Source organism: Sciurus vulgaris, assembly GCF_902686455.1.
Source record: "Sciurus vulgaris genome assembly, chromosome: 1".
In the NCBI taxonomy this organism is placed as follows: Eukaryota; Metazoa; Chordata; class Mammalia; order Rodentia; family Sciuridae; genus Sciurus; species Sciurus vulgaris.
Genome location: NC_136461.1, coordinates 115046166 through 115069911, shown reverse-complemented (window position 1 = coordinate 115069911; position 23746 = coordinate 115046166). Strand labels below are relative to the sequence as shown.

General features: G+C 42.1%; 1 protein-coding gene across 2 annotated transcripts in view; it reads right to left on the bottom strand.

Annotated features, from left to right (window-relative positions):
* The window catches only part of INTS3 (integrator complex subunit 3), a 39572-nt gene extending 16368 nt beyond the window's left edge, over positions 1–23204 (bottom strand). Inside the window, exons 1-8 of one of the 2 annotated variants that reach the window (XM_079117841.1) lie at positions 22335–23204; positions 13312–13395; positions 12232–12315; positions 5596–5709; positions 5231–5315; positions 3840–3906; positions 1353–1497; positions 337–466 (exon numbers count right to left, since the gene is read on the bottom strand). In XM_079117841.1, the coding sequence (XP_078973967.1) occupies positions 337–466; positions 1353–1497; positions 3840–3906; positions 5231–5315; positions 5596–5709; positions 12232–12315; positions 13312–13395; positions 22335–22478 (853 nt within the window). In that variant the 5' untranslated portion in view covers positions 22479–23204. The remainder of the gene's footprint in view (positions 1–336; positions 467–1352; positions 1498–3839; positions 3907–5230; positions 5316–5595; positions 5710–12231; positions 12316–13311; positions 13396–22334) is intronic. The other variant, XM_079117842.1, reaches the window with a different exon arrangement.
* Positions 23205–23746: the final 542 nt, after the last annotated feature.

The following is a 23746-nucleotide window of genomic DNA, read 5'->3' as shown; positions in this document are numbered from 1 at the left end:
GACTCAGTGAAGCCCAAGACTGGTCATTAGCTCATCTACTGAGCCAAGGAGCTTCCAAGAGAGGAAGAAGATCATAGTTCTTGGTCTCACTATTTTCTTAGAAGTAATGACAGCTAAAGTTGCCAAGTAGGGACTGTCTAGGAACCACATGAATTGTTCTGTACTTCTGCCATTCCAATATCCAGCTGTACCTGGCAAAACCTACCCTGTCCCAAGCTTCCTGTATCTGATTGCCAAAGGTTGTCCTACCCATTAACCTCTGCCCTCTCAATTCATATAGGACATATGTGCTAACCTGCCGCTTCTCAAGGACAGGATGCCCAGGGGCTTACTTACCTGTAAACTGAGGACTCAAGGCCTGAGGGTTATGGATAATATCTTTCCAAAGCAGTTCAAATTCTGGTATCCTAGCAACATTCTGAAGTAGTCTTACAAGGTCCCGGCCAATCATCAAACATTCCATGAACTTGATATGGGGAGGCGAGGGAAGTGGGTACAGGAAAGAGAATAAAAACATGGGTTGTTTACCTTTTGGAGGGAGGACAAAGGAACAGCATGTTCTAGGGAGGGAAGGGAAGAAGGCTGAAGGGACTATATGATTTCTTCTAGAATCAAGGGATTGGTTCCTAGCTGTTTAGGGAAAAGAGTTGGAAGCTGGGGACTGATACCAAGGATGAAGTTACTGGGAAGTGCTGAAGCCCTGCTGGCTTTCATATTACATCTACTCCCCTCTCCACCCAGAACTGTTTTGCTTTAGTTCAGGGAAACTCAGATTCTAAAAATATGAGACAGGCAAGTGAAGTCCCAAACACCTACTCCAAAATTCCTGTCCAACAGAACCATTTGTGGTAAAGGAAATGACCTACATTTATGCAGTCCAAACAATACCCATTAGCAACACGTGGCTAATGTAATTCAGAAACTTTTAAATCTGATATTAATTAATTTAAATTACCAAATGTGGTCAATAGCCATCATATTAACATAATTCTAAGATCTCTTTCTCTTGGGAGATCTGACAGTAGACAATTCATAATACCACACGAACGGGGCAATTATTTGGGTAGGTGATAGGATGACAAGAACAGCTTAAGTGGGTATACAAGAACAGTTCGTGTCTGTTGTACATCAGTGTCTGACACAGTGACCAGTAATGTTAGTATTTCTAGGAACTAGGGTCATTCCACAATGTTTCTCCCTCCTTCTACCCTTATCTAAGTACAATGAAAAACACTAGATTTTGAACCACTTCCACATCTGAAAAGGAATCTCCAGTCCTGGAACATGAAACCGATAAGGGCATCCCATCAAGGATCTCATTTCCCCCTACTGATCTTATCCTACTTCCTCACCCGCTCCCGAAGCAGTGAGATGCAGAAGTCCACCTCCTTCTGCCGCAGGGCTTGGAGCTGGGCAGTCCCATGGTGGTCAACAATGAGGCGGAGATATGTGTAAACAGCCATGGCAATGAGGATGCTGCTCTTCAGTACCCATTCTCTGCAGGGAGGAGAGACACTGCACCTATACTCTGTCTACAGACCTATGCATGCTCCCAGATCACCCGCCTAAACTTGGCTTCAGTGACTCAGTAATGTTTGACGGTAAGACACTAGGAGGAGGTTCTTTGTTTTTTTTTTTTTTTTTTTTGCTTGCTTGCTTAGGCTATTATTCTCTATCTCAAAACTCAACCAGCTAACAGAAAGACAACTTAATAATTTTCTCTATTTGGAAACCAATAAAAATAGGAGCCAAATGGGAAAAAAACTTTTCTTACCATGTAACTACTTATGTAGCTGCCAATAAAATAATTCTGTTCATTGACTCACTTATTCAAACATTTACTGAGTGCCCATCATGTGCCAAGCAATGTGTGAGGTACTAGGGACAGGGTTGAACCAGTTTCTCCTCAGTTCATCTATGGGGAAAAGTATTGTTAAGTCAATAGATCCTAAGTGTAGTGCAGGAACCTCTGGAGATTTCCAAAACCCTTTCAGGAGCTGGAGTTTTCAGAACACACCGTGCTAGCCCTTCTATCAGGTTTGTCATTAGCAGTCTACCATGCCACAAACTTTTCCCCGACTCTCTTCCCACAGACCCCACCCTGAGACAATGAGTCACCTGTTCTAAATCACAGTCTGAAAAAAAGAACCTGATTCTGGATGGCAAAGCTCATTTTCCCAGGAGTTCTTAGATTTCCCTGGGGAAAACAGGGTAATGAAAGAATTATTTGTTCTCTACCGCTTTAAAAGAGGTAGAGACAAAAACACAGTGGGAAGATTCCTAAAATCTCTAATGCTGTTTCCACATGCTAGTCCTGTGGAGTAATATCCCCCAAGCAAAGGTCTGTAATGGCTTTGGCACCCCCGCTGGAAGGCAGGAACTGGAGGAACAAGACAGGGAGTTTAATTAATCCAACCAGGCAACATCCTGATTCCGGAAAAGTGCTCAAGTCACCTAATTAAAAGAATCTGGCATTTTCCTTTCAGAGAGGAGAAAAAAAAAAAAAAAAAAAAAAAAAAACCAACCAAACAAACAACAACAAAAAAAACACTAGCCAAGGGCATGAGTCCTGCCCCCAGCTACCTTTTACCTCTATAGCCCTAAAAACATTTGGAAGGGGGTGAGAGGGAAGATATGGAAAAGGACAGTTTAAACTTTGAAATACTCACTTTCACCAAAAGATGTAAGTTTTTGGAGGGTAGGGAAAGGGTAGGCAATTAATCAAGCTGTTATTTGACACCTATATGGGAAATTCAGTTTTAAGGCATGGGGACAAAATATACCTGGAATTAGGAATAAAATGAGAAAAATCACTTTTTAAGAAGATTGCTAACAGGAAAGATTTACATATCTGAATTGTAGAATGGCATGAAAAAGAAAAAGAGGTATGCAAGTGAGGCCTTCTACAGGACAGTAAAGAAATACTGATATCTAAGAGCAGCAGAAACCTGGTAAGAAACTGCTAGGATCTTGCTCATGCCAGTGCCATGTTGCCAGGTCCAGTGCAGCTGCACATCTGTGCCAGGCACTAGGTGGCACTGCAAAGCAGGCCTGTGTGGCTCTCAGGCTTGGCAGTGTGGCTGTCACAAGTGTGAATTATGGGAGGAGGTCCATTCTTTGAAAATGTAGACAATACGGACACTCTCAGCACTCTCAAGAATCTTATCACTATGGTATCCTTATCCAGAGAGACTCTAAAGTTAAGCAAAATGAAGACTGGGGCTACAATACCAAAGGGGAAGACCTCATCCCCAAACAAACTCAGAAATGGAATAATCTTCATAAAATTTCTGGCCCTTTAGTTTGATGAGGAAGGGAAAGAATCAGCCAGAAAGCCCTATATGCCTCTCTCCACCACTGGCGCCTCCAAGTCCTATCTGGGGGATCAGGATCTCTATTACCTCTCTAGCCCTGCTGACCCCTGCAACACTTCAAAAACAGCATTATGTTTGACTGAGAGGTTTGGAGGGGAGAAGAGGTACCTACTAGGACTGGGTGGTTGGTGAGCCCTATTCTGCTGAGCTCATTCTTCCCCTACCTCCCCTCCAAAGATAAACATTCCAAAGAGGTCTGGATCAAAAATAAACCCTTATCAGATGAAACTGGTTTTTCCTGGGCTCAGAAAACAAGGCCCTTCTTTCCCACTCCTTCATCCCTTGGGCCATACTATAGCATTAATTCCTTCACTTGCCATCAATATGGTTGCCTCCCCCACCTGATCCTGGCCTCCTCCTCTCTAACCTTAAGTGTTCTGGGGCCACACAATCCTTTCTTCTCCACTTCTCACAATTATACACCTTATGGTCATATCTTGCCCCACCCTTCATGATGGACTCTACCTCTGCTCCGTCAGGATATCCAGCACACTTTCTGCCAACCAGATATTTTTGGCTGTAACATCTCCACCTGATTTTAAAGGGGGGCAGGGAGGGAAGAAAAAAGAATCAGAATATAGTAGCTCTGATTAGCATCTCAGCTAATCTATCTCTTCATTCATCTTGCTGGTCTATCCTGTTATTCCATCACTGCTATCCTGAGTATTAGGATAAATTGTCTTCTCTTCCATCAGACTTTTAAAAGTTTCCCTCTTTGCTTCCAGGGAGAAAAGAAGAGAAGGGAATATTCTGAATATTTCTAGATACAAGAGCTTCTGCTTTTCCAGACTGGAAACTGGAATGGGAACAAGCTGGCCCTTGAAAAGGAATCCCACAGTTGAAAAGAAAGGATGATGTCTCAGATAGGGACTGAGAAGTGCAAGTGGCTGGCAACACTGCAGCCCAGCATCTGGCTGTCCCGAGTCCTGTGCTCAAGCTCACAACAGGACATAGGCTTCTTGTTTCCAGGTAGCAGTCTTCAGTTCTTGTTATGAAACTTCCTGGGGCAAAATGAATACGCACCAATGCCAGCCCAAAGTCTTAGGAGAGTAAGTGGGAGCTGGGAGTGCCAAATAGGGAAGAAAGTGCTGGAGAAAGGATAAAAATAACCAGCACCACACTGCTATACCTTGCCCTAAGTCCCAATTAAAAATATCAATGTTCACATAATAGCACATCACACAGATTATGGTTCAAACACATCAAAACAGGGGCATTGGTGTTACATAAAATCCTAAAGAGAAGGCCAAGCAGCAGTGGGTAAGTAATAAGGTAAAACAGGAAGGTGACTTAAACAAACACACAATCTTGAGGGTAAAAAAGGTAACTCAGGCAGGCCTCTTTCATATTCAGTGGCTCAGACAGATGTCACCAATGCCAAAATGATAATGAAACAAAATGTCAGGGTCTGTTCTGTAATATCTTTGTCCCTCAGACTGGTCCCAATCAGTTCTCATAATTATTAGAGAGCAATTGTTCAGAATGTAGGGGTGGAGCCAGGGAAGATGTCTAGGTTTCTGAAAGCGTAACAACATAGGGACAAATTATTTCTCCTTACTTTTCTTCCCATTCCTTCCTAATTCAGTATGCCACAAAAACCCAGAAAGAAGCCTGGTTAAAATAAGCCAAATATTCTACCAGGAAAGAAAACAAAGAAAGACTTATTGCTTCAAAAGGGCCCCTATAATTTTTCAATCAATTTCTTCCTGAAACACATGAAGCCAGATGTCTGCATCAGAAGGAAAGAGCCTAAGTAACCCAGGAATCAGGGTCCTTAGGTGCTTAATAATTCATCATTGCCTAGACTTAGTCTCTGGGCTCCTCTCCTTTCTTTATGCTCTCAACATCAAACTCACCTGCAATCTGCTTCATAAATGTCATACAAACACCATCAGCTCCCAGAACCCCACTCTTCACTAGTTCCCGTACCAACCACACCAACTAGAGAGAAGAAAAAATATGAAGAGCATGAACTGTGAGTTTGAGAAAGGAGCTAACTTAAACATATCACAAGCTAGGTACACGACAGTAGTGGGTATGTTACCCCAATTCCTCCTTCCCTTCTCTGTAAGAGGGTTCATCCCCATGATTGTGTCTTTGAGCTGGATCCCTCTTTTTCTTTTTTGGTGCTGGGGACCAAACCCAGGGCCTTGTGCATACTAAGCACACACTTAACCACTGAGCTACACCCACAACCCCTGGATCCTTCTTTTCTTCTTACCTGAGTACGGCAAGTATCCTGCAACTTTAGGTACTTCTCCATAAGTATTTGGTTGATTTTGTTCAGGACAATATTCATGCCATCACGACTCACAAGAGCCAAGTCTCGATAACACTGAAAAAAAGTAAAGTTTGTAAGCAGTTAAGTTGAGGATAAAGCTCTGACTCTACCCACAGCAGACCTCCTGCCCTTTAGTCTCTTAAACTTAACATCAGTGAGACAATGAGTAGCAATGAAACTTTCCTTTCTGGATATTTTCCTCCCATAGGCCTCCTTTACCCCATATTTACTCCTTGCTCTGTCACACAGGGTTGGGGAGAAAGCACTGAGCTATTCTCTAATAAGGCAGGAAAGCCTGCTGAACAAACTTCCGAGTCCTATCCCTATCCCCCTACCTCCCTTTTCAGGAAGTATCATACTGTTTGATGTCACAAGCTGAGCAAAACCAGGTGGAGGCCATCTGCTTTTCATCTGCCAGTAAAAGGTCACTGTAGAATGGGTTTAGTTGAACAAGCCATAAAGTTAACCAAGAGGTTTTTAGACCTGATCCGACCCAGACAGATGCAGCAAAGGAAGCACTAAGGGATCAGGGACTCAGAGAGAAAGGAGAAAACCCAAACTGAATTTTCTTGACTAAATGTCTTTCTTCTTTTTTCTGGGATGCCCTCTGCTTCTGTCAAGTATTGAAAGAAGGGTCCTTCAGTATCCCTACCCCAGGGGGAGGGAAGGTAAGACAAGTTTTTCTGTGACAGTCACTGCTTCCTTTCCTCTTGGAGCTTTTCTCACTAGTCTTTCCAGTGAGCTCAGACTCCTGGGGGAATGCCTTAGGGGATCTCATTAGTAGCCCCCTTAGCCTGCTTGGCTCTATCTTGTCAGGCTCTCATCCAAAAACCTATAAAGTAGCTAGGTAGCAAGGATGGCATCAAGAATAACAATAATAGCTAATATTCATTTGCCTTGTATTATATGTATTATTATACTTGATACACATAACAACCCTTTGAATTAGGTATTACCTTGTGATTTCTAGTTTTACAGATGAGGAGGTAGGCAGAAAAGTAAAGCAAATCACCCCAGGTTACATAAGAGATCAAAAGAAGAATCTGGATTAAAATCCTGGAGTCTAATTCCAGATTCCATGCTTAACCACCTCTTATACCAAAGTGAGAAATAACTAAAAGAGAAAGACCCTGCTGGGGATGGAGGTAAGAATTTGCAATGGCTTTGAAGCTACATTCTAAATTCTTTATTCTAAGTACTGAAAAGAGATGTACACATAAAGACCAGCTGCTCTTAGTGTGATGAGGGACTCCTCCTGCCTTTCTTATCCTTAAGTCAAACCAATCATCTGATGGCAATAGCAGAGATTCTCCATATGCCACAAACTTTTCATACCCAAAGCAGAATTTATCCTTGACCCATCTGGGGGATGGTTGGGAGACCATTAAACAAACAAACAAACAAGGCATGAGAAAAACAGGGAGGTAGTCAGTGGGGTGGTCAGCGGTTGCTGGCAGGGCAATGAACTACTGCCAACATGCTGGTCAGCAAAGTGGGCAGAGAAGCCCTAGAGCCTTCCCAGAGGTAAGTCACAGAATGGGTAGAGGATGATCAGGGAGGTGGAGGCAGAAGGAAAATCTGTGATCGGCCAAAGACAGTCATTAAACATAGAGGAGCCTTATCAGTTCAAAGTCAAAACCCCAGAAATGTAGAAGAGACCCAGGACAGGGAATGAAGACAATTCCCTCAGGAGACACAGGGTCACATGAAGAGAGCAGATACTGCCTGCCTAATTTCATGTTCCATCTGGGACCTTTAACAACCACAACTGCTGATAACACTTGTCAGCTGGGTACCAAGAGTATCATATTCCTGATGCTGCCAGCTGTCTTACCAACCTCTGTGCCAGTTTGCTGACTGGTTTAGGAGAGAAGCATATGGGAGAAACAAAACTAAACTCAGCAAGGAACAGAGAAGGAAAGCAGAGGGTCTCAAAAAAAGGAAAGGTGACAGGATGGTGCTAAGGTAGCACATCTAGCCTGACCTTCTGGACAGCAGTGATGTTCTAGACTCAGCCCCCAGTCTTCTTTCTGGAGCTGCCTGCTAAGAGAAGTACCTAGACTAAGAAATGCCTGGGCCTGGGATCTTGACTCTTGGAGGGAACAAGACCTTGGCACTGATGTAAGACCCTTTCCAATAACCTTAATCTACTGGCTTGTAGAGCCTACACAGCTTTAGCTTCCCTCCTTACCCACAGTTTCCTGACCAGGCCTGCTCCTAGTTGTTTAGTTCAGATACCAAATAGGAAATAAGCAAACTCAAAGAATACAAACATTCCTAAGAAATGACAAGAGGGCAGATCAAATAAAGAAGGAACAAAACTCACCCCATGAATATTCTACTTTCTATACAAAATTAACCTGTTTTCTCCTTAACTGTTAACATCTCTATCCACCAAGAAGTCCCAGATGGAGTTAGTGCTGATCCTAACTCCATGAAGCTGCCACCAGAACTGACAGAGGCTTCTCAGCTCATGTTTTACCAAGGCAGGTTTCTTTCTTTCTTTTTTTTTTTTTTTTTTTTCCCCTTTTCTTCTTTTCCTTTTTTTTTTTTATTTTTGGTATCTGGGATTGTCCCCAGGGGTGCTTAATCACTGAGCTACATACCAGCCCTTTATACATTTTTTTTTTAAACAGGGTCTCACTAAGTTTCTAAGACTCAGCCTCCAAAGCTACTGGGAGCCCAGACTAGGACAGGTTTCTAATGAGTCAAGACTCAGTTTCCACTACCTTCTCTTCCATCCTTGCCTCTTAAGTTGTTGGCCTGTGGAGACTGAATCTCAAATTCATTCTGGGATTTCTATTCCAAAGGTAGAATTAACCTCAAATAAACTTTCAGAAAACAGATCTCTTGCTGAAACCTGAAACAATGCATTAAAATCAGACTTTTTCACTAACTCCCATCTAAAACGCTTTCAGGACAGAACTATTTCACAAGATAATTACCTTTTTAGGGAGAAGGATCAAAGCTCAAGGGAGATACATCACCAGTTCTCCCACCACACTCTGACTTGGCTCAAAATCTCTGAATGAGTCACTATCTGATAGCTCCTCACTCACCTAAAATTGTGTCCTCCTGATTCTGTTGCTACCATTTTTTGAAGAGGCCTGATCTGGGGACTCAGTGTGAGGCTCACTGATAAAGGATTTACTTGGAAATGTTTACATGTGAACATGAATCCTGGTGCAGCTATCAATCAGTTATGAGACCCAAGGTGAGATGTCTGACCTCTCTAGAGAGCACAGGCCTCCCTCATGGGGCTATCACAATACAAAAAGAGGAGCGCTCTAGTCCTTGCTGCATTTGGATGACCTAATTCATATGATATAACAAGCACTTACAACAGAGCCCAGTGGCCTCTTACACTGCCATGCCAGGTTAAGAACTAAAAATACCAGATATATCACTGAGGTTTATTGATTTACCCTGTCTGATTTAGAATTCACCTGAAACAGTCAACTAACCTTTCCAGCCGGTAAGAATAATTTGTATTGAGATGACTAAAAAAGTTTTTGTTTTTGTTGCTGCTGCTTTGTTTCAAGTACTAGGGATCTAACCCAGGGCCTTGCACATGCTAAGAGTTCAGTACCATTGGGGTACATCCCCAGACCTTAAATGAGATTTTAGTTGTAATTTTTGTAAAAATCCATACAACATGGAATAGAGCTGGGCATGGTGGGGCATGCCTGTAATCCCAGTTACTCAAGAGCCTGAGACTGCAAGATCACAAGTTTGAGTTCAGTCTGGCAACTTAGCAAGACCCCCCACAATAAAATAAAAAGGGTTAGAGATGTATCTCAATGGTAGAGCACCCCTGGGCTCAATTCCTACTACAACAGGAGAGGGGGCAAACTAAAATTAGAACTACCATAGGACCCAGCTATAGCATGACCCAGTATATCCTGGGTATACATCTAAAGGAAATGATGTCAACGTACAAAAGAGATAATTACATACCCACGTTTATTAGGGCACTATTCACGATAGCTAAGATATAGAATCATCTATGTGTCCAATAACAGATGAATGAATAAAAAAAATGATCTACATACATAATAGAGTATTACTCAGCCATAAAGAAAAATAAAATCATGTCATTTGCAGGAAAATAGATGCAAGTAGAAGTGGGAATATCAGGGTCAGGGAAGGATAGGGAGATCAGGAGGAATGGGAGAATGGGGAGAGAGAGAGGAGGGCGAAAAAGAGGATGAATATGATCAAGCATGACATATGGATATATGGAAATGACACACTGAAATTCAGTAATTTGTACAATATTCATTAATAACTAATAAAAAACAAAGTTAAAAAAAGGAAAAAACCCATATAAGAAAAAATTAAACCTTCCACTCTCATCTTTGCCAACAATTTCTTTAAAATGAAGGGGATCTGCTGGGCACAGTGGCACACACCTGTAATCCCAGTGGCACTGGAAGCTGAACAGAAGGATCCTGAGTTCAAAGCCAGACTCAGCAACTTAGCAAGGCCCTAAGCAACTCAGGGAGACTATCTCTAAATAAAATATTAAAAAGGGTGAGGATGTGGCTCAGTGGTTAAGTGCCTCTGGGTTCAATCCCCTACACCAAAAAAAAAAAAAGAAAATATTCATTTTCAAGGATCTTGATAAATTCATTATAAAAATGAAATAGCAATTTTACTCTACAGAGACCTAGTCCAAAATCATCTGGGTTCTCCTGGGAACCAAGGATTTCGAATATTTGCTGCATCACCATCTGCCTAACTTCAGACCCTATTCCATTCCAGCTGGCATTAGAAAAGTACAAACATGTCAGGTTGCTATGCCCATAAATCCTTCCCCTGAGGTTAATCCAAACTGCTATGCCAGAAGAACATAAGCATCCTATCCTTATCCCTGGGAGTGAGTTTCCTTTGGTTATCCCTAACAAGAATAACATCTCTAACCACCAAGTTACCACACTGGTAAAGTGGGAGCAGTTTGCAGGGAGAGAAAAAAGTCACCAAATAATTCAATTTTTTGGAAGCATCAAATGAGATCTTCTCAGAACAGAGCCTAGAAGAATGCTGGGCAAAGAGCATGTTTGCTTCCTTCCATATCACCCTTGTTCAGGAAAGAGCCAATAGAACGCTGAGTTTCCCCAACTCTGGGGAAATCAAACTGCCCCAAAGCCAGATTCTTATGTCAAACATTTTAAGCCAGATTCCAGATACACACACGCACACACACACATATTTTTTGGTACCAGGGATTGAACCCAGGGTTGCTTAGCCACTGAGTCACATCCCCAGCCCTATTATTATATTTTATTTAGAGACAAGGTCTTGCTGAGTTGCTTAGGACCTCACTAAATTACTGAGGCTAGCTTTGAACTTGCAATCTTCCTGCCTCAGCCTCCTAAGCTGCTGGGATTACAGGCATGCACCACCCCACCTGGCCAGATACATACTTTAAATCATCATGCCAAGACTCAAAGGACATGGAAAGGGGAAATATGGGAAGGCAGAAGACTTAATTTTGCTCCTTTATTATAAAAAGAACAGAATCCAAAGAGATCATACTGCCTAGTCCTTCACCTCAAAGAAGGACCCAAATTATACCATTCTGTGTGAAGATGTCTCTTCTGTTAACAAAGGGCTACAGACTAGGTTTACTATATTCCTCAGTAAGTTGGGCTTCAGCACTCTACTCTTTCTTTTTTTGTGGGACCAGGAATTGAACCCAGGGACTCTCATACATGCCAGGTACCTGCTGTATCATGAGGCACATCCCCACTCCTTTTTATTTTATTTCGAGGCAGGGTTTCACTAAATTGTCCAGGCTATTCTTAACTTGTGATCTTCCTGCCTCAGCCTCCTGAGTAGTGAGGATTACCACAGAACCCAGCTTCCAATTTATCTTTATTACACTATTGCTTTATCAATCGGGTAACATTGACCTCAGTTGTCTAAATTCTACTTGCTGCAATTTTTTTTAAATTTGTTTTTGGATACTGAGGATTGACACCAGGGGCACTTTACCACCGAGACACATCCCTGGCCCCTTTTTAATTTTGAGACAGGGTCTTGCTAAATTGCTTAGGGCCTTGATAAATTGCTAAGGCTGGCTTTGAATTTGCAATCCTCCTGCCTCAGCCTCCCAAGTTGCTGGGATTACAGGTGTTGCAACAGCACTCCCAGCTACCTGTTGCAATTTTAAGACAGCTTTCTATTCACCTACCAATGACAGAACCTACACTGACTACAGATCATGCTCTTCTGGATAAGAACTTTCACTGATCTCATTACAATGGTTTTCTTTTCCCCTAGGATAAAATCCCTGCCCTTTGAGCCTCACGTCATACACCTATAACTTCAATCTACGTAAGTGCTTTTCACTTTCACAACTGCCTTTTCTTGCCTTTAGCTTTAGGGTCTGGAAATAGAACTTGAAAAATAATCAATTCACTAAGAATAAAAAGGGAGTTGAAATTACATTTGGAGAACAAGGTGATTCAGTAGTAGTCAAGAGTCTGATATGGCCCTAGTTAAATGGTAAATTCTGCAGTATTCCCAGATCACGTCTGAGAAGGATCTGTGGGTCCACAGCAGGTGTCTTACCTTCTGGGCTTGGGCAGGTTCTGTGAGGACAAGAGTAAAGAGGCCCAGGCAAATTTCCTCATGCTGGGGGGGACCTTTGCAAACCTGGAAAGTGAGGAAGGGAAGAAGGTAGTTGGTACTCAAGTTCAAGCACAGTTTCTCCCAGAAAACTCAGGACTCCTAACATGCAATAGAGAATGATCAATTCTTGAATCTGATTATTTTCTTCTCTTAAAAGAGATGAAACTAGGTGGACACAGTGGCACATGCCTGTACTTCCAGCAACTGGGAAGGTGGGACAATCACAAATTTGAGACTGGCTTCAGCAACTTCATAAGGCTCTGTCTCCCAAACAAAAACAAAAACAAACAAACAAGAAGAAGGGGATGAGAGTAGGGGCTGGAGGACACACTCAGTGGTAAAGAACCCAAGTTCAATCCCCAGTATCAAAAAAAAGATGAGATATCTGTTTTTAGGAGAGAAGTGAAGGGAAGGGATAACCCTTTCTCTAACCACCTGAAGTAAGCCAGAGGTAGAAAAAAGAGTGTTTAATACAGGAAAAATACAACCAAAAATCCTCTTCACCCCTTCATCAGACCTTAGCAGCATTCAGTAGAAAGGCAGCTGCTAAGAGCCACTCATGGAATAACAAGCATACCTAGCAAACCATAACCATAGGCAAATCATCGACTCTCTGAAATTTCTAAAATGAAGACATAATAAGAATAATATACAATAATAAGCAAGTAATACCTACTGAACATTTACTGTGAACCTGAGATCACTCTAAGTCCTTCACATGCATTATTTATTTTGACCACACAGATCAATGAAAATGTTAAAGATAAAATACATGAGATGATTGCAAAGAAAAAAATTACTACAGAACTGAATTTATTAAAATGCTGTTATTTATAAACACCTAAGACCCCAAAAGATAGACTTCCACAGTAAAAGAGGAATTGAGAAACCCAGTTTAGGAAGCCAAGACACTAGGGGACCTTAGTCCCCTAGATCTTAGTCACTTAATCTTTGCATCTTTCTGGTTGTATCTCAGAACTTTCCAGAAGTAGAAATGGGTATGAGGAGTGTTATACTTACATAAGCATTAAGGGCATCATTGGCCTCTCTCTCAGAGACACCAGTTGTCATTGACGTCACAATGTTCATACACCTTTCCAATCTCTGGGGAGGGTGAGAACAAATTAACAGTTTGTCATTACCACCTATGAAGTACTACTTCTTTTTCTTTTTTTGTACTGGGCATTCAACTCAGGGGTGCTTAAACACTGACCCACATCCCCAGCCCTTTTATACATATTTTATTTAGAGACAGGGTCTCACTGAGTTGCTTAGGACCTCATTATGTTGCTAAGGCTGCTTTGAACTCGTGATCCTCTTGCTGCTCTGATTATAGGTGTGCAGCACCACCCATAAAGTACTTCTGGTCCCAAAAAAAGTTTTAAAAAATTCTCACCTGATCATGTCTCTAGCTCTAATTGCCTTTAAAAAAAAAGGGGGAACGTTCTTCCTTATAGAAAGCCAAATGTAGAAGGAATAGCAGGAATAATAGTTGATTCAGGCAAATATTTTCAATAGATGTTTACCAGCAGGTAAAACTTTCAAGAGAAAGAAGATATGCTCAAACTTATAAATTTCCAAGGGAAAATAATAAATGTAAGAAAACCCAAACAGCATCACCTCAACTAAGAAACCAAAGTACATCACATGCCTCTGAAAAGATGCACTGAAGATAGCTAGGTGTGGTGGCACATCTGGAGTCCCAGCTACTCAGGAGGCAACCCAAATTGAGATATTCCACAAAGTAACTCACCTGTCAAAAAATTGTCGTAAGGTCCAAAAAAAAAAAAAAAAAGGTTAAGGTCAGGAAAGACAAAAATGGACTATGAGTCTGTTATAAATAATAATAGAATAATAAAGAGATATGACATATAAATACAATGTGTGATCCTGGACTGCTATAATTCGGATGATAGGTAAAATGTGAATAGGTGCTATAAATCAGATACTAGCAACGTGTCAATGTTAAATAGCAACATGTTAATGTTAAATTACCCACCTTCCCCCAGCCCCTGGGGATACTGAATTCTGAACCAAGGGGCACTTTACTACTGGACTAAGTCTCCAGGCCTTTTTATTTTGAGACCGGGTCTCGTTCAATTGCAGGAATTGGACTTCAGCTTGTGAACTGCTTCAGACTCCTGAATTGCTGGGATTACAGTTGTGTACCACCACATGCCTGGCAAATTATCCATTCTTGATAATGGAACAGTGGATATGTGAGGGAAGATTCTTGTTCTCAATAAAATCAGGATACCAAAGAGATACCTGTACACCTAGGATTATTGTGGCACTATTCACAATAGATATGGAATCTATCTAGTTGCCCATCAACAGCTGAATGGATTTAAAAAAAAAAAAAAAAAAAGATAAATTTGTACAATGAAATTTCATTCAGCCACAAAAAAGAATGAAATCCCATCATTTACAATAAAATGGATGGGACCAAAGCGGATGTTATCTTAAGTAAAATAAGCTAGATACTGAAAAACATGTATGTAACTTCTCATGTATGTAGAAGCTAAAAAAAAAGTCAACAAGAATCTATATAGTGATTATTAGAGGGTGGGAAAGGAAGTGGTAGGAAAGGGTGAATAAAGGAAAGCTGGATTTGATTAGTACATGCTGCAGGCATGTGTAGGAATATCACACACATAATTGGCATGTTAATAAAAAAGTATTTTTTAAAAAAATCTTTGTTCTTGGGAAATATAATGAAGCATTTTAAGCTAAAGGTTGATACTTAGTTTCAAAAGGATAAAATGTCTATATATATAGAATAATAAAGCAGATGTGGCAAATACTTATAATTAGTAAATCCAAGTGAAGGGTGTATGAGAGTTCTATGTATTATAATTTTTAAGCTTGAAATTATTTTGAAATAGTTATTAAACAAATTAAAGAATCAGGATTGGGGAATGTAGTTCAGTGGTATAGCACTTGCCTAGCATACAAAAGGCCCTGGGTCCAAACCCCAGCACCGACCAAAAAGAAAAAGAAAAAAAAAAAATTAATAAAAATAAAGAGTCAGGCTAGAGATGAAATTCAGTGATAGAATGCCTGCCTAGCATGCACAAAACTGAGTTCTATCCCTAGTACCACACATACAAACACACACACACACACACCAAAAAAAAAAAAAAAATTGAAGAATTTTATCAACAGAATACAAGGTATGAATCTTGTTTGATTACTGATTGAAATATTGATTACATATTAAGAAACTGTTAAAATTTTTGGGGGGGTGAGGCATGGTAAGGCAAATAAGAAGTAAAAAGAGAAAGACGCAGCCACAAGGAAGAGAAATAAAAGGCAGGCACAGAGATAATCATGAGGCTTCCAGAAAACTTGACAGAGCTGAGGCCAGGAGGTGGCTTAAGGGAAAGTATTGTTAATGTTTGTAGATATGATATTGGAACTGGGACTATGCTAAAAAATATCCTTCTCTTATAGACATTCATATAAATTATTTGAAGATGAAATGAAGCCAGGCATGGTAGTATATGTCTGTGATTCCAATGACTCAGGAGGCTGAAGCAGGAGAATCTCGAGTTCCAAGTCCAGCCTGGGCAACTTAGTAAGACCATTTCAAATAAAAAATAAAAAGGCCTGGAGGTGTAGCTCAGTGGTAGATCATGCTAGGTTCAATCCCTAGCATTGAAAAAAAAAAAAAAAGAAATAATATACCTTAGACTTGCTTCAAAATAATCCCAAGGGGGTTGGAGGGAGGTAAAACAAGACTGCCATGTACTTACTGGTAAGTACTAAAGCAGAGACATAGGTACATGGAGATACTGTTCTACCTAATGTGCCCCAAAATGCTAAAAACAAACTTAAAAAACAATGAGAGTATTGGGCTGGGCTTCTGGCTCAGTGGTAGAGCACTTGCCTAGCATGTGTGAGGCACTGGATTCAATTCTCAGCACCATATATAAATAAATGAATAAAATAAGGTCAATCAACAACTAAAAAAACAAAACAATAAGAGTATGAGGAAAGAAAAGGAGTGACAAAGAACAAAAGGCCAAACTAAAACTTGCCAAGGTCTCTAGTTAAACAAAGGTGGGGACAGCTGTATTAAAGTCTATCCAAGGACCACTCTAGTCTCGAAAGCCACCCAAACATGGTATGTGCTCAACATTCTAAGGAGATATTAGTCACTAGTCCCTGTTCCAAAGATGCACTTAATACTAAATATTGTTAAGATACTGGCAAAACATATCTAATGTTAAGTCAGAAAATTTCTCCACTATCAACACCTAAACCTTAGTCCTTCAAAACTTTTATCATGAGGATTAACCCAAAAACTGTTTAAGGAAAAATGATCCCCAATGATAATGATGCTGGTAAAATTGTGACAAAGACAGGTTGGTTTACTTCCCTCTGACCTTAGAGGTCAGAATAAAACATCTTATTGAGAACTGAATATAAGGACAAAGGGAAAAGGTCTAAGCATGAAAGACAATCATGTTTCTTCTTTGATCATCATACTGAGGTTGTATATGTCTATCCAGGGTAAGAAGATAAGGGGGCAGAGTCAGACTGTGTGTTAATGTAAGCAGCTTTGGTAGCTACAATCAACCTAAAATAAACCCAAAGCTGCCGGGTCACTGGAAATATTGGGTCTATCTCCCAAATTAGCACAAATCAGCAGGCTCCACCTTAATAAATAGCACCTGTGTACTTGTGACAAGGAGCTGTGAGATCACATGAAAGCTGAGCTGTGATCCTTACAAACCACCTCTCAACAAGCTCTGAGATACATCATTACCTAGTCCACCTCAGATATGAAAAGGGAAGGAAAAACCTCAGGCTGGGCTTCCTTTTTTTTTTTTTTTTTTTTTTTTTAATTTCATCCCTTTCTCCCCAAGATACTCAGACACTTATCAGGGACTGGAGAGTCAGTTATTCTAGCTGCTCTAGCTGCTAGGTCTAGACTATTCTTGCTGGGACCCCTGTATCCAACCTAGGTTAACAAGCAGTTTCAGAGTGGAGGGAGATAGTGAACAAGCAGCAGCATAACATCCTAAAATTCTAGATACTGTTTCTTATCAAAGGAAGAAATCTCTGCTCAATCAACAGAGAGAGGAAAAAGAAGTCAAACAGCAGCTAGCTAATGCAAATTGACAGAAAACACAGTATAGAAGGAACTGACCTTGCTAGTTAGACTTAGGCTCATCTTGGATGACTTATTTAGACTATCTAAACCCTAGTTTTCTTATCTTAAAAAGACAGAATACCTGTAACACAAGGTTGCTCTGATTAGATAAAAATCTGAAAGCAGAGCATACAGCCTTGGTTGAATTAGAATCTATTCAATTTGCAGGGAAGCCCATCAGTTGCACAAATCTATACCTACAAGGAATAGACTCTCCAAACCACTTGCCACTATTTCTAATTGCATCTCCTTAAAGAGTCCTGAAAACTTACCCCCTACCACAGGTCATGAATAAATGCTTTAGTAGGCTGAAACACTTCCTCTTCTATTTATCCTCTGCAAACCTTTGACTTCTAGAAGAGGCTTGCCTAATGGACTCTGTACCAAAATCCTGTAAAGCTGGCTACACAGCCCTATGGGCAGGCGGGTCTCTGGCTATGATTTAATCCTCAGAGACCTTGGGTTGAACAGTTTCTCTAGGCCCCTCCTGGATATTCCAAGTTCTGCTCAGAGACCTGAATCAATTCTATGGGTTACTGCCCAGTTAAGGACAAAGTGTCCTCTTGAAACAGGGAGGCCCAGCTAAGGATGTAGAAAGCAGGAGAGTCCAGAATCTGGACAAGCAGATAAACACAATGAAAAGAGAAATGTGGTGGGAAGTCCTTTACAGGCAACAGAAGTATAAAAGACACTATTTGTGAACTATAGAAATTACTTCTCTGAACAGGATGGAGAATTAATTACGATTCAGGATGTCAAAGAGGGCCACAGGAAACAAGATTCCTACAATCCAGTAACAAGTATTCTTCTTCCCCCAGTCTCTGGAGACCCTTAGTAAAGATGAAATCATACATGCAGCTGCCAACAATTGCTGGCAGAATGGCTCTGTTCAGAGTAAGCCCTCTACGACAGCATCTCAGAGAGCTGAGTAAATATTTATCATCTCCAGGAGCTCCTCTACTAATTTTTTAGTACTGAGACTGCCTGATCATAACTACCATGACAGCAACAGATATCTGCCAGTATATACCTGAGGCTGAGGACTGACACTAGAGTCTCAAGTTAGAGGGCTAACTCTATCCTCGCATTTTCCACCCTCAGTCAATATATATTGTGTGGTAAAAAATGAACAGTATAAATTTCAGCTACTCAGGAAGCTAAGGCCAGAGGATCCTAATTTCAAAGCCAGCCTGGTCTAATTACCAAGACCTGTCTCAAAAAATTAAAAATGGGCTGGGGTGTAGATCAGTGGTGGGGCACTTGCCTAGCAAGGTAGGACCTTTGGTTTAAGCCCCAGTACTGGGGGTGGAAGAGGAGTATATGGTATATACTGCTCCTTTATGGGACATCATGGCCTTAAAGGACTAAATTCTATGGTCTTCAGAAAAGGAAGAAATGATCCAATGGGCAAAATCCTCAAGGACCCACAACAGTGAGGAGTTATTGAACAGTGGGTTCCAAGCACAGGTAATCCTTCTTTTCCACAGAGCTGACATAGGGCCTTGAGCATTTCAGGTTTTGGCATCCTCTGGTGGGCCTAGAACAAATCCCTATGGATATTGAAGGACAACCTATATTCCACAATAGAGCTCCTTATATGTGAAATGATTTATGGAAAAAAACTGGAAATGACTCAAAGCCCATTCCCTAGAGAGGATATAGATTATTCCCTGGGGTAAATGTGGCAGGGGTATATTTCTAATCAAATGCAACACTAAGACCTATTCATAGCTTCAAGAAGTTCTGACTTCTTTGGGCCACAGCTCCTGCTTTCAGCCTTACTTCAAAGTGGTTGGTCCGTAGCTGGGCACAGTTGGCACATGTCTGTAATCCTAGCAGCGATTTCAAAGCCAGCCTCAGCAACGGTGAGGCACTAAGCAACTCAGTGAGACCCTGTCTCTAAACAAAATACAAAACAGGGCTGAAGAGGTGGCTCAGTGGTTGAGGGCCTCTGAGTTCAATCCCTGGTACCCAAAAAAACAAACAAACAAAAAAACAAAGTGGCTGGTCCCTCCTTGACAAAGGAATAACCAGGAGCCGCAAAGGCTCAAGAGAGTAGAAAGTACATGTCTAAAATCCTATTTTAATCCCATTCCCTCCCCAAATTGGGCTGGGGATGAGCAAGAAGGCTTTGGTCTTCAAAGGGAGGAATGAGGCCAAAGAGAAGAAAGGATACAACAAACACTCCCTTGGGTAGAAGAGCTTCAGTCTCTGACCCTGACTAATGCTTCATACTCCAGGCGCCTAAAAGGATTTTCGAATCATATCCAACTATAATGACCTCATCCTCTTCAATATCCTAATCAGTTTTTTTTTTTGTTTGTTTGTTTTTAAACCTTCTTGTGTGTGTGTTAGTTCAAGTCGTCAGAAGATAAACTCTGTGGAAGGCAGACTTTGAGTCTCACCCATTTTACTTTCCTATAAAATTCAACACACAGTAAGTAAGTATACATGGTCAGAAAGCTACCTCTGCATTCCTGCAGAATAGATAAACCTGTGATGGAAAATTACAGAGCCAAAACAAGCAGAGGTCAGCTGGTCAACAACCAGGGTTTGATAACTTCTGTGTGCAGAGATCTGTGGGGAGGCCCAGAGGAAGAAGCCAGAGCCCTTAGAGACACTCTGGTGTAGCAGAGTTGACTGAAACACACACATGGGGGAAAATAGTGTGGCAAGGTTAGCTGGAAAATTTGAATGCAAAGGACAAAGGGCAAGGAAGGAAAGAGAGTGGAGGAGCTTGAGGCACACTAAGGAACATCTATACCATGAAGGAAATTAGGAAAAAACAAAACAAAACAAAACAAAAACGACACCCTCCCTTCCTCTTCTCCCTGGAAACAGTTCAAAGTTCATTCTCAGTCTAAAAAAGCAAGAAAATAAATGCTTCCCTTCTTTTGTGGTCTCCTCCTGCCATATCATTTTGTTTACTGCTCAGAACAGGATGCTGTCCTACCCTGTGGTCTGAATTAAATCAGAAGCATGATGACCCCTGTAGGAATCAGGATGAGGAATAAACAGATTATCACCCAACCCTTAGTCTTTTCCCTTTCACACAAACTGAGGGACCACAAGCAGTAAATTTACTGACTTTGTACAACCCTAGAGCTCCAGTGCTACAACACAGGGCTCAATATATTGAGTGGCCATCTCTCTTCTTTTATTTTTTTTTCTCAGTGTGGTACTCAGGGATTGAACCCAGGGCCTCACATGTGTTAGGAAAGCACTCTACCACTGAACTATATTTCTAGTGCTGAAAGTGGTCATTTCTTAAAAAAAAAAAAAAAAAAAGAAGTGGATGATTCAAATTCCCAAGTAATCCTAAAGTTAGGGTTTTTTTTTTTTTTTTTTTTGCGGTACTGGGGATTGAACCCAGGGCCTTGTGCTTGCAAGGCCAGCACTCTACCAACTGAGCTATATCCCCAGCCCCTAAAGTTAGATTTTTTAAAAGTCAATTTTGTGTTTGTAATACATCATTTTTGAAGTATTATTTACATTCCTAATTATATTTACCTTGGTTGGTTAAAACAAAAAGCTACAGAAAACAAATTTTATCTAAATGTTCATAGAATTATTGGCAGAAAGCATGATGGGAAGCCAAACTACAAGTAGACATTTGCTGGTCAGTAATCCACAGTTGCTATCCAGTCACCTCGATTCACAAAGTTCCACCATCTTGTATCTGACCTAACAGTTTTTCAAATAAAATATGAGTTTCATCTATCTGCCTGCCTACACTCTAATAACTGATAAAGGGCTATGACAAAGTCAAAAGCAGCAAAATGAACAGTGAATAGTCAGGGCCTATTAATTTCCTCATCCTGTCTCTAGATAACCACTGAATTGAAGCACTGAATAGGCTTTACAAATAGTTCAGCAATAATGCCTCAGTTCTGGGCTGGGTCTTATATTCCTATATCAATATCCTTGTGTGTAGCAACAGAAAGGGATATGTGATCAACTTTGAGCCAGCAGAGACAGGGGCAAGAACAACTGGGAAGAGATGGGAGGGAAAACTACCTAGTTCTCTAAGAATTCCCATTCTGTTCCATGGCACTGCCTCACCCCATCCTTTTTTAAAATGAGGTACTAGAGGTTAAACGCAGGGCACGGGGCATGGTTGGCAAGTACTCTCCTACTGCGCTACCTCCCCTGCCCTACACTCCATACTCTTCTCAATAACTACCTGTTCTCTATCTGTTCTGAGGAACATGGTCCCCTAGGTCACATTCACTTGCTCACCCTATTCCTGTGACTGAGGCTGCTGAACTCATTCTAAATGCCTGGTTAAATGGCAATTGGCTGTGCCTGCACCACATCAATAATACTAACAGGAGGGTCCAAGGTCTGCTGCAAGCTCCTATCAGCCTCCAGACACTCCCACACACATACATTATTTCTCAACTCGATATGACCTGGATCTGAAACAGAGTGGATATTAAAAATAACTGTGGTGCAGCTGAGGTTGTAGCTCAGAGGTAGCTGCACTTGCCTAGCACGTGTGAGGCACTGAGTTCGATCCTCAGCACCACATAAAAATAAAACAAAGGTACTGTGTTCACCTACAACTAAGAAAAAAAATAATAATAAAAATAGCTGTGGTGTGTATGTGAAAAGGAATAAAAATAAATAAATTCGGTCAAACTGGATGCTGTATCACTTCCATCACGAACACCCCCCACCCATTTTCAGATTAGTGGCTGCTGTTACTATGACAACCTATCCAGGAAGTTGGCCCACACTTCTTCCTTGAGGAGCAGGAAACTAGAGCAGTGTTTGTGTTGCCTTAGAAAAAACTTGAAGGCCTTTTCCCCCACCCCCACCCCATATCCGCTCCAGTATCCCTCAACCCAATTTCTTAACTCCCTTTCCCACCCCCCACACCTACCTCCTCTAACTCATCCTTGGCATCCAAACTGGTTGAAAGTAGCAGCCTCCCCCCTCCTGGGGCTCCTGCTCCCGCTCCTCCTCCACCTCCCGCCGCTCCCGAAGCAGCTGCTGCTGCTGCCCCCTTTCCCTTCTGTAACTCCATGGCTGCAGCCAGGAGACGGGAAAAGGTCGGGGAGTGGATGGGTGGAAAGTCCTAGAAATGGGGAACTCTGGGTCGCCAGGGAAGAGGGGCAAGATAAACAAGTGGGGGAGGGGAGGGCACGAGCCCCTGTCCTCCGCACTCCGCCCTCCTCTCCGAAAGGCCGCGCCTGCCGAGGGAGCGAAGGCGGCTTGTCCTCCAAGTGCTGCTTCTGGAGCGGCAGGGATGAAGAAAAGCCGTTAGCTCAGAAGTACGGTAGGGTAAGGGTCTGTGCCCCTGTGGGTAGGCTAGGAGAGGCTTCAGCCCCTGAAGAAGTGGAAGGGGAGCCCTTTCTGCCTTCTGACCCTAACAGAAGAAGGGAAAACCCTAAGTTTCTGCCTCTAGAGGTGGGGGGGAAAGAGGAGTCCTGCCCCTGAAGTAGGGGCTAGGAAATCTTCCTGGCTGGTGCCCCAAGGTTTGGGGAGCAAGGCTCCTTTGGATCCGGCCCCTAGAGGGTGAGGGTGAGGCAGTAGAGCTACAGGAGGACACGGAGGACCAGCTTCTCACACCACACAGAGGCGGCCATGGTGGAAGGGCGGGGGGTGGGAAGGCTGAGAGCGACGGAGGGGGAGGGAGAAATCGTTGCGGCCCGCGCCGGAAGTGAGCAGTGGCGGTCTCCGGTCTCCGCCAATAGCTGCTTCCGCAGTGGCGGTGGATCTCCAGGGGTAAGGCAGACGACCGAGGACTGATCTTTTCTCCGCTACCAATGGTACTGAGAAGAAACGAGCCCGGTCTGATGGGCAGCCAATTTGCCCAATGGAATCTCTTCTCCGCCCTCAAGGGGGCGGGACAGCTTACACGGTGGTCGGATGGGCCTGCGAAATGATCAGGAAGAAGAGAGGCTGCGCGTGCGCGCAGTAATGCGCACGCGCGATATTTCTGTGCGTTCTCACTCCTGGAGTAAGGGTGGGTTTGGGAATCTGGGCACTGTCCCTGCGTGGCTTCGGGAGACACGAAGCCTATCCGCAAACTGGCAGTACAGGGGAGGGAGCCGAGCAACAACCTTTAAGTAGTCTCAGAGCAAACGCCCTCAGATGGTATGGAGCCAGCTCCCTGAGTTGAATGCATCCCACAGGCAAGTGTGTGCTCCTTTGCAAGTGCAATTATCACTTTGCAAAAAGTGCCTTAACTCACGTGCGCAAACCAATTAGAATCGTGCCAACATTGGCTCTAATAATTATTTGCTGATGAGGAATAAGGAGAAACCTTATTCCTTCTGAGTCTCTGGGACT